This window comes from Mytilus californianus, unplaced genomic scaffold (genome assembly GCF_021869535.1).
Source record: "Mytilus californianus isolate M0D057914Y unplaced genomic scaffold, xbMytCali1.0.p SCAF_1, whole genome shotgun sequence".
NCBI classification, from domain to species: domain Eukaryota; kingdom Metazoa; phylum Mollusca; class Bivalvia; order Mytilida; family Mytilidae; genus Mytilus; species Mytilus californianus.
Window position 1 is genome coordinate 90,005,124 of NW_026262581.1, and position 17,645 is coordinate 90,022,768.

The window sequence follows — 17,645 nt, forward strand, 5'->3', positions numbered from 1 at the left end:
AGCATATTTTACCCTTTTGTTCACTATTAACAAAATATGCCTTATGGTATCCCAAAGTAATAAATTTATTATAGCGTATGCTACCATTTTTATGATGAAAAGCATTGTGGATTATTTCATTTAGACGGTTTTTCAATGGGGAATGGTGGTATACAATGTTGAAAAATCAAAAGTTTTGATAGAACTAATTTCCAGCAGAAAAAGACCGAGATTTAAAATTATCCAGAAGTTCTTTAGAGTTTTTAAGAATCCACAAATGGTTAATACCACTACGCGAGTAAACAGATTGTTTTGACCCATTCTGACAAAGTGTCTAGTTGAACTTCTTCTCGTTTAGCCCATGCTCTGGCGTAGTCCTCAATGGAATCCATAATTATTTTGAAGATATGGTTCCAATTGATGTGTTGGGGTTCTCTAAACTTAGGACCATGAGAAATCACCTTTCGGAGATTTTCATTGTGAATTATGTTTAGATCCCCAGTAATAACATGGCCAGAGGGGCCGTAATTGTAAGGCGAGTGGGAACAGTCACATGTCAGAGGGTTTTTTAGGTATTGTTTTAAATCAAGGTCCTGTAATGCTTGTTTATAGTTAAGTTTTTGGGTGCAATGGTTTTGGTGTAACTGTAGGATACAATAGGAACAGACTGATTTTGAAAATAAATACTAATTTTAGATGTTACCTCCTTGTGATGAAGAACGTTGCTGATGTTGATTGCATCAATTCCTCTATCAGTAAAGTAAACAGGAAGGAATTTCCTCTTTCCTCATGTAAAGGTTCCGATCTTACTGGTTTAAAAAGACGGAAAAGAGCTACATCACAAATTATACTGACAAGTCTGTATATTGGAGAAAATGTATTTATGCATCCTTTGTCAAGTGCATATTGTTTGAAAATTACAGTAGCATCTCAGCAAGCCACAGACTAAGCACAACTTACGGTAGAATCTTAAGACACAACCTTAGCACAACTTACTGTCCGAATCTCAGTAATACACAGCCTTAGCAGAACTATCTTAAACTTACAGCAAAATCTCAGCAAGACACAGCCAAATCCCAGCTAAATGTCCGAATCTCAGTAAGACACAGCTTTAGCACAACTTATTGTCAAAATCTTACAGTAGCATCTCAGCAAGCCACAGACTAAGCACAACTTACGGTAGAATCTTAAGACACAACCTTAGCACAACTTACTGTCTGAATCTCAGCAATACACAGCCTTAGCACAACTATCTTAAACTTACAGCAAAATCTCAGCAAGACACAGCTTAATCCCAGCTAAATGTCCGAATCACACAGCCTTAGCACAACTTACTGTCAAAATCTTACAGTAGAATATCAGTAAGACACAATCTTGGCACAACCCACTGTCGAATCTCAGCAAGACACAGTCTGGCCTTTGAAAATAGTGGAATTAATTACTTTTGGAGTGTCAAAAATTCGTTGGAAGTACTTGATAAATTGCATGCTTATATTGGTGATTTCGAATCTGTTCAAAGTTTTGATTTTTCTACCCTATACCCTACACTTTGTCTCATAATCTTATTAAGAAAAAATTCACACACCTAATTAAATGGGCATTTAAAAGTCAGAATGCGAATATATAAGTTCAAACTCTTTTAGGTCATTTTTTAGTAACAACAAACAAAAGAACTATGTCAATTGGACCTGCTTTGATACTATAACTGCCCTTAAATTTTTACTAGATAACATTTTTGTTCGCTATGGAGATTCCGTATATCGTCAAGTTATCGGAATTCCAATGGGGACTAACTGTGCACCACTTATTGCGGACCTGTTTCTGTATTGTTAATGAGTTACAATTTATGACTAAAATCAGCAAAGACCTACGAAACAACATCTGATACAAAAATTTAATAACACTTTTAGATATTTGGATGATATATTGGCTCTCAATAATGACGACTTGAGTATATACACTAATGAGATTTATCCTGCTGAACTGACTTTAAATAAAGCTAATACTAACAATGAGCACTGCCCCTTCCTGGATCTTGATATCTATATCGTAAACAATTTACTAAATTTTATCATCGGTACAAGGACATCCTTCGTTAATATAAATCAACATGCAGACATCTTACACGTTCAGGTATTTCACATCCAATCTTTTATGGTAATATTCTATACAAAGCACAAAAATGTCGGCATTCACATCAAAAGCTAACCAAACCTTTAAACAGACTTATTCAGAAGGGATAAGTTACGATGCTGTTGTCAGGTCATTAAAGATGGCATATTTCGGTATTAATATTGATTCACTCATAGGGTCTTTGTATCGGAAATAAACACATTTATTCTAAAACCAGTTGTTGGGATGATACGGGTTATGTTCTTCTTATATATTTTATGATGGTATGATACTAAATCCCTAACGGGAGGGATTGTGCTTGATTTTCATATGATGAAGGCATAATCTTTCAATCAGTTTAATTGAGGTCTGGAGCTGGCATGTCAGTAACTGCTAGTAGTCCTTTGTTAATGTATGTATCATTGTCATTTTGCTTAGTTTCTTTTGTTACCTATTCTGAAATCGGACTCGAACTTCTTTTAAACTGAGTTTTACTGTACGTATTGCTGTGTGTTTGTTTATTCTACATTGGCTAGAGGTATAGGGGGAGAGTTGAGATCTCACAAAATGTTTAACCCCGCCGCATTTTTGCGGCTGTCCCAAGTCAGGAGCTTCTGGCCTTTGTTAGTCGTGTATGTTTTTAAATTTTAGTTCTTTTATATGTTTTGGAGTCTAGTATGACGTCCATTTTCATTGAACTAGCACACATTTTTGTTTAGGGGCCAGCTCAGTGAAGCCCGCCTCCGGGTGCGGGATTTCTTCCTGTGTTGAAGACCCATTGGTGGCCTTCGGCTGTTTTCTGCTCTTCGGTCGGGTTGTTGTCTCTTTGACACATTCCCCATTTCCATTCTCATTTTTATAAGTACAACTTACTGTCCGAATCTTACAGTAGCATCTCAGCAAAACACAATCTTGGCACAACATACTGTAGAATCTCAGCATGATACAGTCTTGGCATAACTTACTATCCAAATCTTACAGTAGCATCTCAGAACGACACAACCTTAACACAACTGTATTAAACTGACAGTAGAATCTCAACAAGATACAGACTAAGCATAAATTACTGTCCGAAAGTTGTATCTCAGCAATACATAGCATTAGCACAACTGTCTTAAAATGACAGTAAAATAACAACAAGACAGAGCCTTTGCACAACTAACTGTCTCAATCTTACAGTAGAATCTCGGCAAGACTCAACCTTGGCACAACCTACTGTCTGAAAATTACTGAAGCGTCTCATCAAGAAACAGACTTTCTGAGATTCTACTATAAGGTATAGACAGTAAGTTGTGCTAAGACTGTGTGTTACTGAGATTCTAATGTAATATTAGGACAGTTTGCTGTCCTAAGGCTGTGTCGTGCTGAGATGCTTTTTGTAAGATTCAGACAGTAAGTTGTGCTAAGGCTGTGTCTTGTTGAGATTTACAGTAAGATGTGCTTAGTCTGTTTCTTGAAGAGACGCTTCAGTAATTTTCAGACAGTAGGTTGTGCCAAGGTTGAGTCTTGCTGAGATTCTACTGTAAGATTGAGACAGTTACTAGTAGTTGTGCAAATGCTCTGTCTTGCTGTTATTCTACTGTCATTTTAAGACAGTTGTGCTAATGCTATGTATTGCTGAGATGCAACTTCGGACAGTAATTTATGCTTAGTCTGTATCTTGTTTAGATTCTACTGTCAGTTTAACAGCTAACTGTCCTAATATTACATATGAATCTCAGTAACACACAGTCTTAGCACAACTTACTGTCTATACCTTATAGTAGAATCTCAGAAAGACACAATCTTGGCACAACTTACTGTTTGAAAATAACAGTAGCGTCTCAGCAAGCCACAGACTAAGCAGAACTTAAGTAGAATTTTAGCCAGACACAACCTTAGCACAACTTACTGTCCGAATCTCAATAAGACACAGCCTTAGCACAACTTACTGTCATAGTCTTAAAGAAGAATATCAGTAAGACACAATCTTGGCACGACTGACTGTTAGAATCTTACAGTAGCATCTCAGCAAAACACAATATTGGCACAACATACTATAGAATCTCAGCAAGACACAGTCTTAGTACAACTTACTGTCCGGCACTGTCTTACTACTAGTATCCGAATCTTACAGTAGCCTCTTAGCAAGACAGCCTTCGAAAAACTTACTGTAAAATCTCAGGAAGACACAGCCTTAGCAAAACTATTAAACAGTCAGAATTTTACAATAGAATCTCAGCAATACACAGCCTTAGCACAGCTGTCTAAAACCTACAGTAGTTTCTCAGCAAGACACAGCCTTAGTACAACTGTCTAAAACCTACAGTAGTTTCTCAGCAAGACACAATTTCCTAAAACTTACAGTAGAATCTCAGCATGACACAGCCTTAGCACAAATTATTGTTCGAAAGTAGAATCTCAGCAATACATAGCCTAAGCACAAAGGGTTTAAACTTGCAGGAGAATCTCAGTAAGACACAGCCTTAGCACAGCTAAGTGAGACTAACTTTCCAAATCTTATACATTTGTAGTGGCATAAGCTTCAATACAATTATCCATCTAAAACTGACTGTAGAATCTCATTATATTAAGATACAGCCTTATCACAACTTACTATCCAAATCTTACAGTAGCATTTATGCAATACATTGGTTTGTAACATCCATTCAGACTCATAGTGGCATCTCAAGAAGTAGGTTACTTACAATTTAGAAGTACAATTGGTTTTATTGTGTTGTTGGGTTTCATCAATTTGACATTTATCATGTATCCCTTTTATTCATTTACAGTATGTCACCACATCTGTATTTCAACCAGACTGAGCTATTATTCAAACTTACTATATAGGGTTTGTGCAATATACTGTACTGTACAAATGACACTTTCTAAAACCTTTAACATAATGCCCTATTTAATCTAAAGAGATACAATTAATATAGGGTAAAAAGTTTAAACATTAAAAACTTAAGAAATGAACCTCCTGAAATATTTCGGGACATCCTGAATTTGATTTCAGGACATCCTGAAATGGAATTCTGAAGGTCCTAAATTTGAATTGTAGAGGTCTTAAAATATTTCAGGATATCCTGACACCAAATTATTAAGGTCCTGAAATATTTCAGGATATCCTGACACCAAATAATTAAGGTCCTGAAATATTTCAGGATATCATGAATTGTGGATGTCCTGATATAATATTTAAGGACCTCCTAAAAGAAAGTAATTTGGACCTATTATTTGTGGAGGCATCTGACCATTAACATCTAATTCTCCAAACAATGAAAACCTTCAAGTTTACTTATTGCATAATGAGCGACTCACAACCTAGTTCTGATTTTCTATTGAGTATGGTACTATTTGTTTTACATATATAATTATATATCAACCTTTCAGCCTCCAATTAAATACAGGTCAACATGACTTGCACACAAAAGCATAACACTAGTTTTATGTTTGTAAAATTCATTTAAGATGTAACAAATTGAAGTATAAAAGAATTTAGTCTAGATTCTGACCATTCAATTCAAGTTTTGAATACTTGAAGATGGCTCAATACTGCAATCTTGATAATCAGATGAAAAATGCTTTTACTGATGTTCTTCATCTCAACATTTTCTGGAAGGTCTTCAATGGATGAGCTGTTTTTCTCATACCTATTTCATCTCTGACAACACCGTTGTATACAAGGCATTCAAAATTTCAGCCATCTGATTATGATTGGACAACAATTTTAATCGTTGTATTTTAGGAGGTCCTGAAATATTTCAGGGCCTCCATAATTCCAATTTAGAATATCCATAAATCTTTGAGGACCTCCATTCAATTTCAGGACCAGATCCAGGATTTTGAAAAAAGGGGGTCCTAAACTAGGCAATGTAAGGAGTGGGACAAGTAAAAAATCTATGCATTAACCATATATGTAGCTCCCCCCTAAACCAGCCTCTGATGGCATCTCTTTTATTAGTTCTGTAAAATTTATTCACAACTTTTGTGAGCTAGACATGGTGTACCTAGATGTCTTTTGGTTATTTTCGTCTTTGGGTTACTGTCTTATTGATGTTTACCCAACATCCTCTTATATATTGACAATTTTTAAAAACAATAATGCATGAAATATTGTTACTATTCTACTTATATTCAGAAGACTGCCATAATCCACTAAATATATCACATTATGTGGGTGGAAATAAGAAAAATGGGAATTAAAATTGTTATATTGAAAGAAAAAAAGAATGATAATCAATTTGAAATATATATATGACAGTAATCTTCCAATTATAATGGACAAGTTCAGAAATGTCATTGCATTACTAGTATTAGAATTTACTGTTTTAGATTGATTGATTGATTTATTGATTGGTGTTTAATGCCACTTTCAACATTATTGTGCTATTTCGTGGCAGACAGTTTTTATTGGTGGAGGAAGCCGGAGTGGCTGGAGAGAACCACGACCTTCAGTAGGAAAACTGACAATCCTAGTCAATAAAGATTGGAGTCGAGTGCACCTGTCCCGTGCGGGATTCAAACTCACAACCTCAGTGTTGACTGGCTAGTGGTCCAGTAGTTGGACTACTTAGACCACTCGGCTACTGAGGCCCCTACTGTTTTAGAGGTTCTGGCATCATTTATAAAGATTAAAGTTGAAATTCTGAATTGGTCATTGAAATATAATGATATACATATTTTTGACTAAAATCCCTTGAAAATAATAATTACTGCTTCCCAACAAACAATTGCAATGTACTAAATGTACAGTATTAAATAAAGTTAGGTCAAGCATACTTAGGTCAGCCATTTTAAAGGTTAAAAAGTTAAAGAATTCTAATAATGTATTTTTTCATCAATTGATTTTAATATATGCAACATTCATAAATATAAATCATTTTGACAATTTTTTTTTAATAAAATAATAATAAAATGATAATTTTCATGAATCCTTATCAAAATATCCATGCGTTCTTCCTTCGACAAAAGATAAATATGCATCCCTAGTATATTTCCTTGGTATACGGCCGACAGGTTCTAAGTCTGCATAGCATTTATCAAAAACTTTGTCCACAACAGTTGCAGCCTCATCCATTGACACATTTCTCACCAACAGTACAGAATGTAAAGCTTTGTTCTTCACACATAACTGGAAATATTGGTAAATTAACTTGATTAAACATGTAATATCATTCAATAATTTCATCTGATCAAAGCATATCTTCAATTGAGGGGTTTTTACAAGCAATTTTTAAGCATATAGAAATACTGATTTTCAATTTTACTAGAGTTGACAAACTAAAATGTGTAACTTGGAGCAATATTGGAATCATTTGTTACTGTTAAATGATAATTTTTAGTAACATACTAATGAGTCCTCTATTTCGATTGTTTCATTATTTTCCCATGATACACTGTCCTGGACTCAGCACTCATAAATATGTTTAACATCACTTACCACTACACATTTAATGTGCACATCCCAAGCCACAAGCCTGCAGTCTGGTGATGGTTTTTACAATGTAATGACTTACAGTTGCATTATCTTTTATCTTATTAACTAAAATTAGGACATTATTTGTTAGTTTCGAATTTTATACACATTTCTCCATAGGCTTACAATATAGAATATGGTATTTCTTTAATGTTGAAATTGTTTGTTAAAGGCTACATTCAGCGACCTTCGCTCTATCAAGGCAGTTAGTTTTCATTGATGGAGGAAGACAGAGTACCCAGAGAGAACCATTGACCTTCGGCAGGAAAACTGGAAATCCTTTTCAATTAAAATGGGAGTGGAACACATCTTGCCAATAGTGAGGTTCAAGCTCAAAATCTTAGAGTTGTTGTGATATTTATATGTGTAGAAAGGCACTTTCCCTTTCTTTGTTATTTGGTGAAAGGCTGCATCATTGGTATTCATACCACATGTCCTAAATTTCTTTATGTTGACTAAACTGATATAAATCTTTGATTTTTAATGACTATAGTAAAAGACTTCTGTGCTTAAGACATCTTAAAAAACTTTATGGATATACCTGATGTGCTTCTTTATAATTCCAAGGGGAAGCTTCACCATTCATCATTGATGTTCCTATTGAACAATGTGTAAAGTTTGATGCTCTAATCTGAAATGTAATGCCATACATTGTATAAGTGTGAAGTTTGATGCTCTAATCTGAAATGTAAAAGCCATACATCGTATAAGTGTGAAGTTTGATGCTCTAATCTGAAATGTAAAGCCATACATCGTATAAGTGTGAAGTTTGATGCTCTTATCTGAAATGTAAAGCCATACATCGTATAAGTGTAAAGTTTGATGCTCTAATCTGAAATGTAATGCCATACATTGTAATAGTGCAAATTTTTATGCTTTAATCTGAAATGTAAAGCCATCCATTGTATAAGTGTGAATTTTTATGCTCTAATCTGAAATGTAAAGCCATCCATCATATACGTGTGAAGTTTGCTGCTCTAATCTGAAGTATGAAGCCAGGAATCTGATTACAGTAGTTGTCGTCTGTTTATGTAGTTCATACGTGTTTCTCGTTTCTCGTTTTTATATAGATTAGACCATTGGTTTTTCTGTTTGAATGGTTTTACACTAGTAATTTTTTGGGGGCCTTTATAGCTTGCTGTTCGGTGTGAGCCAATGCTCCGTGTTGAAGGCCGTACCTTGAACTATAATGGTTTACTTTTATAAATTGTAACTTGGATAAACAGTTGTCTCATTGGCACTCATACCACATCTTCCTATATCTATATACATTAGATAAGTGTGCATTTATATGCTCTAATCTGAAATGTTAAGCCATACATTGTAAAAGTGTGAATTTTTATGCTCTAATCTGAAATGTAAGGCTATACATCATATAAGTTTGAATTTTTATGTTCTAATCTGAAATTTGTAATGCCATACATCTTATAACAAGAAGCTGTCAAGTGACAGCAAACCGGATTTTCCTGCAGAGGTCGAACCCTGAACAGGTGAGCAAGTATGGACACAACATTTAAGCTTAAAACAGCTCTGAATTTGGATTGTGATTGAATATTTAAAATAGATTATTATCTAATTATTAATGAAAATGATATTTGCAAATCTGAACCCCAAACAGGATCATGTAAAAATTAAACATTAACACACAACAAAAATAAAATACCACATAACAATAGTTATTAAGAAATTTTGATGTTATCATGTGTTCATGGAATAAGTTTGAGTTATTTCCCTTTGAACAGAAATATGGTTTAACATAGTACTCTAACATTTGATATGATTAATAGTTCTCTAAAATTAGATATGATGTAACACAATGTGTATCTATTTTCAAATTATATTCAAATATAATTAATAGTTCCAAATATTTTTTCTTTCATTTGTCACAAACTAATACAGATCTGCAACTTAGCTATGATTAATGTCAACAACTTTAAATGTAATGAAATATATCCTATAATAAAAATAGATTATTATCTAATTAAAGGAGTTCACTTCATAAAAAAAAATATATATATATAGCATTCAGAAAATTAGTTTATACAGAATAACAAACAAACCTACCACAAAATTCTTCAAACAAATTTACCAACGAAAAGAAAAAAAAATCAAAAATGTCATTTATCATTAATACAATGTCTTTTAAAAATCTTTTAAAAAATGAGTTATTTCCCTTTGTACAGAAATGGATTAATTCATCAAAAATTGAATTCTTGGGAAAGGGCTATAACTGAACAACGAGAAAAGCTAAAATTGTGAAAATTGAACTTGACCTTCATTTAGTCACAGGAAACAACATATTTAAATTTGAAAAAAATTCTTCAAAGCATTTTCATGTAAATGAACGGACACTGTTTGGCAGACAACCACCCACCATCCCCAAATCAATAACCAATTTTTACTTCGAAAATCCAGTTAAAAATGAACCTAAACTCCAGCAACTGATCGGCTGAATTGGAATTTTATATAGATGTATTTCAACAATTATAAGTTATGGAAATTATCATTGCAGTTGTCTCATTAATCTATTTTACAACCAGACTTCAATTTCCTGAACGCACTTCAGAATCAGCATATACTGTAAATTTAGAAATTATTGCAAGGTTTTTATTAAATTGCGAATAATGCAACAAGGTAAGTATCGCAATAATAAGAACTTGCATTTAGATATCTGATACCTACATAAGTATGTAGATTTTCCTGAAATCACAATAAATAGTCTCACAATTTCGTCCAGTCTTCAAAAATCGCAATAATAAATGCATGCAATAATTTCTGAATTTACAGTAATCTGCAAATTAGGATACTCTCTCTATTTATGCATCCATTTCAACATACAATAATGATATTAAATTTTTTATATTTGTACAATTTCCTTCATTCCCAACATGATATATATAACTTTAATGTTTACAATGGATTACAGACACTCATTGATAGCAGTAGCTCATAATTGCCCAGACAGCAAGCTAAAAAAAGGTTCAGTGAAAAGCTTGGGTAGTTTTTTTTAAGAGAAACTTATCAGTTATATAAATCAACAGTACCTCTGTACATGCTACATGTTCTATGTCTGTAAAATCCACCTTGGCACGGCAATTATCATAGGCATGTGTAAGTTCATGAGCTAATACTGAACAGCAAACATCTTTTTTCCTTGTATTGTTTTGGCAGACAACAATCTAAATAAAAGTAAAATAAACTTCATACATATTCCAGTTATTGAGATATCAAGATGACAAAATAAGGGAAAAGGTTGTGATTTTGTATATATATATGTAATGTTAGAATAAATATGAAGATGTTTTGTAAGAGGATATTTTTTTCAAATGAATAGATTTCTTTATTTTTAAGAATAATTTTTAAAAACTTTCTTAATAATAAAGGTCAAATTTATGGAAATAAATTGCACTAACATGATACTGCAGTGTATCAATGAATCCCCAATGTTAACCATATGACCTTGAATATCTTTGCATAGCTATATGTAGAATTCTGTATTATAACAACTGTAACAATTGAAATGTAAAATATGCTGGATTCTAAAGAATAAGTAGAGACAACAGAGTTAAAAAAAAGTTTTCAAAAAGTCATTTAAGTGCTAAAATTCAAATTTAAAAGAATTTTCATATATTCTTCTGTAAATGAAACCCTATATTAATCCACAATTTGATCATCAGCTTTATAAAGGACTAGAGATTATAAGGTTGTGTTTGATCTTAAATTTTCAGCATTTTTCATTGTCATTACAATTCCACTCAATACTATACTAAAACAGATAAAAACAATTAATACCAAGATCACAGGTTTGCAATTGGCAACTAGTTGAATTGCTGACTATACACATAAAACTCAGGTGCAAAATAGACTAAAATATTGAAATTTTTTTCATTTTTTTTTATATTTTAGAACATTAAGCAAAAAATACCAAAATGGGCACTTATCCTAGTCCCTTTAACAGATAAACTAGAGGCTCTAAAGAGCCTGTGTTGCTCACCTGCATCTTAAACAATGGCCACTTTTTAGTAAAAATCATCATTAAAGGGGAATAACTCTATTAAGATTTAACTGACAATTTCAGTCATGTTGACATATTTGTAGATCTAATCCTGCTGATAATTTTTCCTTTTTAAAGTTTCTATTTATCTATTAAAGTTTTCAAGATAATCGTCAAAAAAGGCATACAAATGTAAAAAAATATCATTAAAGGGCAATAACTCAAATAACGAGTCGACTGAAGATTTTATCCATTATAGCTTATTTGTAGATCTATCCTTGCTGATCATTTGTACTATTCAAAGATACTATCTATCTATAACAGTTTTCAAGGTAACAGGCAAAAATGGACAAAAATCATCATTAAAGGGCAAATAACTTTAATAAGGAGTTGCCTAACGATTTCGGTTATGTTGACTTATTTGTAGATCTTGTTTTGCTGATTATTTTTGCTTTTTAAAGTTTCTATCTATCTATGATAGTTTTTTAAGATATTATTCAAAGGTAAAAAATGGTAAAAATCGTCATTAAAGGGCAATAACTCTAATAAGGATTCGACTGAAGATTTCAACCATGTTGACTTATTTGTAGATTCTGTCATGCTGATCATTTTTGCTTTAATAGATTCTTTTTATCTATTATAGATTTTAAAATATTAGGCAATAACGCAAAAAATTGGTAAAAATCGTCATTAAATGCAATAGCTCTATTAAGGAGTCATTAAGGAGTCGTCTAACAATTTTCGTCATTTGACTTTTTTGTAGATCTTGTCTTGTTGATCATTTTTACTTTTACAGTTTCTCTCTATCTATAATATTTTTCAAGATAATAGGCAATTTTTTTTAAAAATGGTAAAATTCATCATTTAAGGGCAATAACTCTTATAAGAAGTAGTCAAACAGTTTTGACTTAGATGGACAATAGAGCTCTACATTCTAAACATTTTTGCCCTGTCAACTTTTCTCTATTTAAAGCGAGATTCGAAATAATAGGCAAAACTTGCATTTACCTCTATGTTCTATATTTAGCAATGTCTGCCATCTTGGTTCGCAGGCAGGGTCATCAGACACATTTTTTTAACTAGATATCCCAATGATGATTGTGGCCAAGTAATGTTAAGACTGTTATGACTGGTAGCTACCTCACTAATAGGCCAAATTATCATATAGGTGTCTACTCAGTAGTGTGTTTCACATTACAGGATAATAATTTTTAATACAAATTTCATCCTCAATGTTAATTCCTGACAAAGATGTATACTTAATTATGAAGAAAACTGATAAGGTTGTGTCAGAAATGACAATGACAAGACAGAATGACTTGTTTTTCCTGATTATGGCCTGCTGAAAAGACAGGACATCAAAAAGTTTTAAGAATATACCTTCCAGTAGGTGCTCTTTAATTTTCTTAACTTTCTCAAGTTAAACAGGTTTACCCATACATTAACAACTAACATGTGTAAAATGGGCCAAAGACATAATCGCCTGGTTGTAATATTGATGGTTTATTATTTGAAAGGCTATACATGATATATAAAGACACATGTAGTTAGGAAAGGTGGCATCTACAGAATAGCACAACTTAAGAAAAATATTAGCAAAAACCAAGGATTTGTATAGTCTTACTATACAAATCCTTGCTAAAACTTACAAAAATTCTCAAGATGTGCATATCTTCAATATAAATACACAGATTATGGAAAGTTTTCAGGCTCAAAGTTGAAAATAGTAGGAGTTGATTATTTACCATTCATAACCTAAGTTATTCAATTGGGATTGACATTGAAAATGACCTAGTTTTGCCATCTGGAAACTTTGGAGGAAAAAATCTAAAAATGTGTACAAAAAGGATTATACCTTCAATGTATGTACAAATATTTTTCAAAGTGTGAAGGCATTAAGTTGAAAACTGTAGAAGTTGATATTAGTTAAACACAAATTGATACCCTATTCTCTTTGATCCATTGCCCACTCAACATTCAACATACTATAAGCTGGATTGGCATGTTGTGCAAAACAGCTAAAATGTGTAACAAAAATGTACTCACTTACATGTAACTAATGAAAATTTTCACTGTAAATTTTTCCTTTTTCCAAATGCAGATATTTTTCCTCAGGGTAAAAAGAAAGTTGTGTTAGAAAAGAAAGGGCTAATATCAGAGCTTTTAAACATAATATTTCATTCTTGTAGAGAAACCAACCTGATTAGAATTAGGATCATATCCTCCATTACATCTTTCTCTACATGGTTCACAGGAGATATGTCGACCTAAATTGATCTCACTAAAATAGAGAAGAAAAAAAAACAAATATGTTACAACTTTGCACAATAAAGGTTCATTATGTTTTGTGGTGCCCTTTACTATGCTTTTCATATTCATGTAAATGTATTTGTTTTGTGGTTCCTAAAAATTTATTTTCCTATTCATGTACCTGTTGTTCAGTGGTTGTCGTTTGTTGATGTGGTTCATAAGTTTTTCTTGTTTTTTATAAAGATTAGACCGTTGGCTTTCCTGTTTGAATGGTTTTTCACTAGTCATTTTTGGGGCCCTTTATAGCTTGCTGTTCGGCGTGAGCCAAGGCTCCACGTTGAAGGCCGTACTTTGACCTATAATAGTTTACTTTTACAAATTGTGACTTGGATGGAGAGTTGTCTCATTGGCACTCATACCACATCTTCTTATATCTACATATATTTTTATTTGCATTTCACTTATATTTACTTTTCATATTTCTTTTAGCATTTCGCTTATACATGTATTCACTTTCCATATTCATGTACATGTTTTTATTGTGTTTTGCAATTCCCTTATATTTACTTTTCATATTCATGTACATGTATATCTGTTGGTGTAAAGTTATTTTTACTTTCATGTGTAAAGTATAAATACTGATACTTTGAAAATCTATAAAAGCTGCAGTGGTAATCAAGATTATTACATCAATAAAAAGAATGAAAAAAATACTCAAACTTTCATTTGGTAAATAACTTCAAACAATTATTACTGCATTACATACTGTTTTAGTATAATTAAAAGATAACATAAATAATAAACAAACCATCCTTTACTCTTCAATGCAGCTAACATAAGCTTTACTTGAGAATCTGAAATTAAATAAGGCATTAAAAATATTGATGATATTATATTTCAAACACATTTTGTGGTGTCGTGAGATGCTTTTTTTCCCAATAAAATAATAAAACGATTTTATTCATATTTCTATTTAAAGTTCACAACTACAGAAATAAATTTTCTGTCCATGTCAATCATTAAAAGAGCAGGCTGAACTCAACATCCCCATAAATGAAGTGTTCGAATAAAAACCTTGAATAGCATAACATTTTTAGAATTTACCAATATAAATTCTTAAACCTAAATGCCTGACCATCTATAACATGTATAACCTCACTCTTTCTTGTCATGATCAAACTTTTTCACAAAGATTGGGTGGAAAAAATTATTTTAATAAATTTATTTTCATTGTATTCAATTATATTAAATTTCAGTACAAAATTACATAAATATACATGTATATAGTATTCCTATAACAACATGAACAACAGACAATTCATTATTATGACTTTACAAGCCTGATACTATTACGTAGATTAGATTCCCTGAAGTATAGGGAGGTATACCATGTTTACCTTGTCCTTGAGACGCCATCCTAAGCAGTCAAACAAGTCATCATTAAAACAAAAATTTAACAACATATAATTTTAAAGAAAAATCTATGGACTTAAAATTGGAGATTTGATGACTTATTTACAAATTTAAGAATGTTTTTTGACAATTTTATGTGCTTTCAATACAAATCTTCGCCTAGTTTGAAAGAATTGGATCAGAAATATTTTAGAAAATAAAAGAGATGAATTCATTATTTTTTCGATTTTCAGTTCAAGTTCAACAAGCCAAAGGTGTATGCAAAATTTTTATCAAAATCTGTGACATAGCCCATTTACTGTTCCTTGACCTTAAGTCATGTAAGTATATTTAAACAATGAAAATGACTCCAAGGACACTGACACATGCCATACATTAACTTAAGACCTAGAGGCATCTATACACAAAACATTGATAATCTGAATGTTTATCTTTCATCATCTACATTTGTCTTACCTTCAGCGAAATTCATTGCTGAAGGCCCAAACAGTTTATAAAATCTAAACATTAAATTGAAAAAGATAAAATGCATGCGCAGACACAGTTACAGTTTAAGGTGTATTGTCTAAATATGTTCTTGTATAATTCCAACATTTACTCATCGTTGAAGATACATGTAGTACAGTAACCTGTAGATCCTTAAAATTTTGCTTTGTAGTAGATAGTTTTATCATTGGCAATTGTACCATGTTTCTTAATTTTCTGTTTTATATAATTCTTTGATAAAATTGTTTACATACATGTACAACATGTATTCATTTCCAACTGTATTCATACATAATTAGGTCTTACCATTTTCCAATGGAAAGACCTTTTTTATTTTTTTCTGATTATTATTATTTTTTCCTTCTTCTTCTGCAACTTTTTTTTCTTGCACAGTTTTGTGGTTTCACAAGATGCCAGTTGATATGTAACATATAATATCAAAAGGAATGGTGCTTTTGAGCTCACACTGTTTGTTACATCAACAGAAAGCTCTGGTCAATTTTGACCGAAGCGATCTGATGACATCTTATAGGAGTTATATCCCCTTTGATACTTAAGTAAGTAATTGTTGATGTTGTTGGTATAACTCATAATATCCATAGACTGTAAAGACCTAGTCTTTTGATTTGAGATCCTTTGGTCCTAACTTGGAAATTGAGGTCAAGGGTCAAGGTCATGTTCTACATCTTGACCTCTACCTGTGAGACTATCTCCTCTGACACTATAATTTATTAAAGATAGATATAAAAGAACTGGTGCAAAAAATATGAATTATGGAGAAGGAGATATGATTCATTTGGTCCAGTTCTATTTTGCTTATTGGAATAACATTAAAAAAAAGAGAGAAAACAGCTTTGCTGTTACTGAAAAGTACACAGAACCCCCCAAAATGATTACTACAGATGAACACTTGGACTTTGATTGACAATCAAGTAATTTGTACAGTTGTAATGTATCTGTGTTTACAGTACATTACTTTATCATCTCACCATTTTCTTTACACCATATAACATTGCTTTCACATTTGAGCTGGTCACCACTGTCGCCGCTGTATCCTGATCTCATAAACTTCTCCCATTTTTTAGACAAGAAAGATTTATCCTCGTCTACCTTGGACCGTGTGTCACGGTCTGGATAAAAATAATATCCATAATCTTCTTCTTCTGTTGGTTTTAACTTTTCCTTATTTGAGTGTTCTTGACTTTTCCCTTCATTTGCACCGGTGTCTTTTGTATTTGACATTGCAGAATATTGCAGACATGGACAGGGTTATAAATATTGACGGGGAAAGAAACGAATACTACCGAAGTTAGTAAAATTCTTATATAGGCCGGCCGGAGCACCACATATATTGACGGAGAATCGATCAGCTACCCTTTTTTTAAATGAAAACAGGTATCCCATACTATTAGTTTGTAAGCGAAGCGAAGATCACAGCATAAAATGCTTCTTAGAAAAAATATTTAAAAAATGCAACCTTAATGATGTCTTTCGAAAATACAAGACTATATCATCGCTAAATATCTATAGGTCACGGGTGCAATATATTGTCAGAAATTAGAAAAAAATAATAAAATGGTAAAAGTATAACTTGTTTTTTTCATTTGACATCTATTCATTACTAGCATAGGCAGACATTCATATGTAAATACTTACGCTATTGTGCAACAGTGGTTTTGGTTTTTCATGAACAATAACCGCGCCGCTATTTAAGAAAACAAGACTCAAAAGATATATATGAGGGGGTGGAAAGGGGGGTACCTTTCTCCTTTCTCCCGCAACTCGTCTCCTTTCTCCCGCCCCCTCTCTCCTTTCACCCGCCCCGTCTCTCCTTTCTCCCGCCCCTCTGCTTCCAACTCCCACCTTAACAACCGTCTGTTTTCAGATCAATTTTAATACAAATTTGAATTAATATATGACCATATATAGGTGGCATAGGTCTTTATTAAA

At 32.4% G+C, this 17,645-nt stretch overlaps 2 protein-coding genes across 2 annotated transcripts in view; both read right to left on the reverse strand.

The window, feature by feature from the left end:
• Positions 1-17,645, reverse strand: part of LOC127709723 (NF-kappa-B essential modulator-like) — a 238,806-nt gene that overhangs the window by 76,876 nt on the left and 144,285 nt on the right. The window lies entirely within an intron of this gene.
• On the reverse strand, positions 6,904-16,968 carry LOC127709995 (mitochondrial inner membrane protease ATP23 homolog). The gene is made up of 6 exons (XM_052215706.1): positions 16,685-16,968; positions 14,605-14,650; positions 13,746-13,827; positions 10,597-10,731; positions 8,094-8,183; positions 6,904-7,207 (listed from the first exon to the last, which is right to left on the reverse strand). Exons 1-6 carry the CDS (start codon positions 16,935-16,937, stop codon positions 7,001-7,003), a joined length of 813 nt encoding a protein of 270 aa, XP_052071666.1. The 5' UTR covers positions 16,938-16,968; the 3' UTR covers positions 6,904-7,000.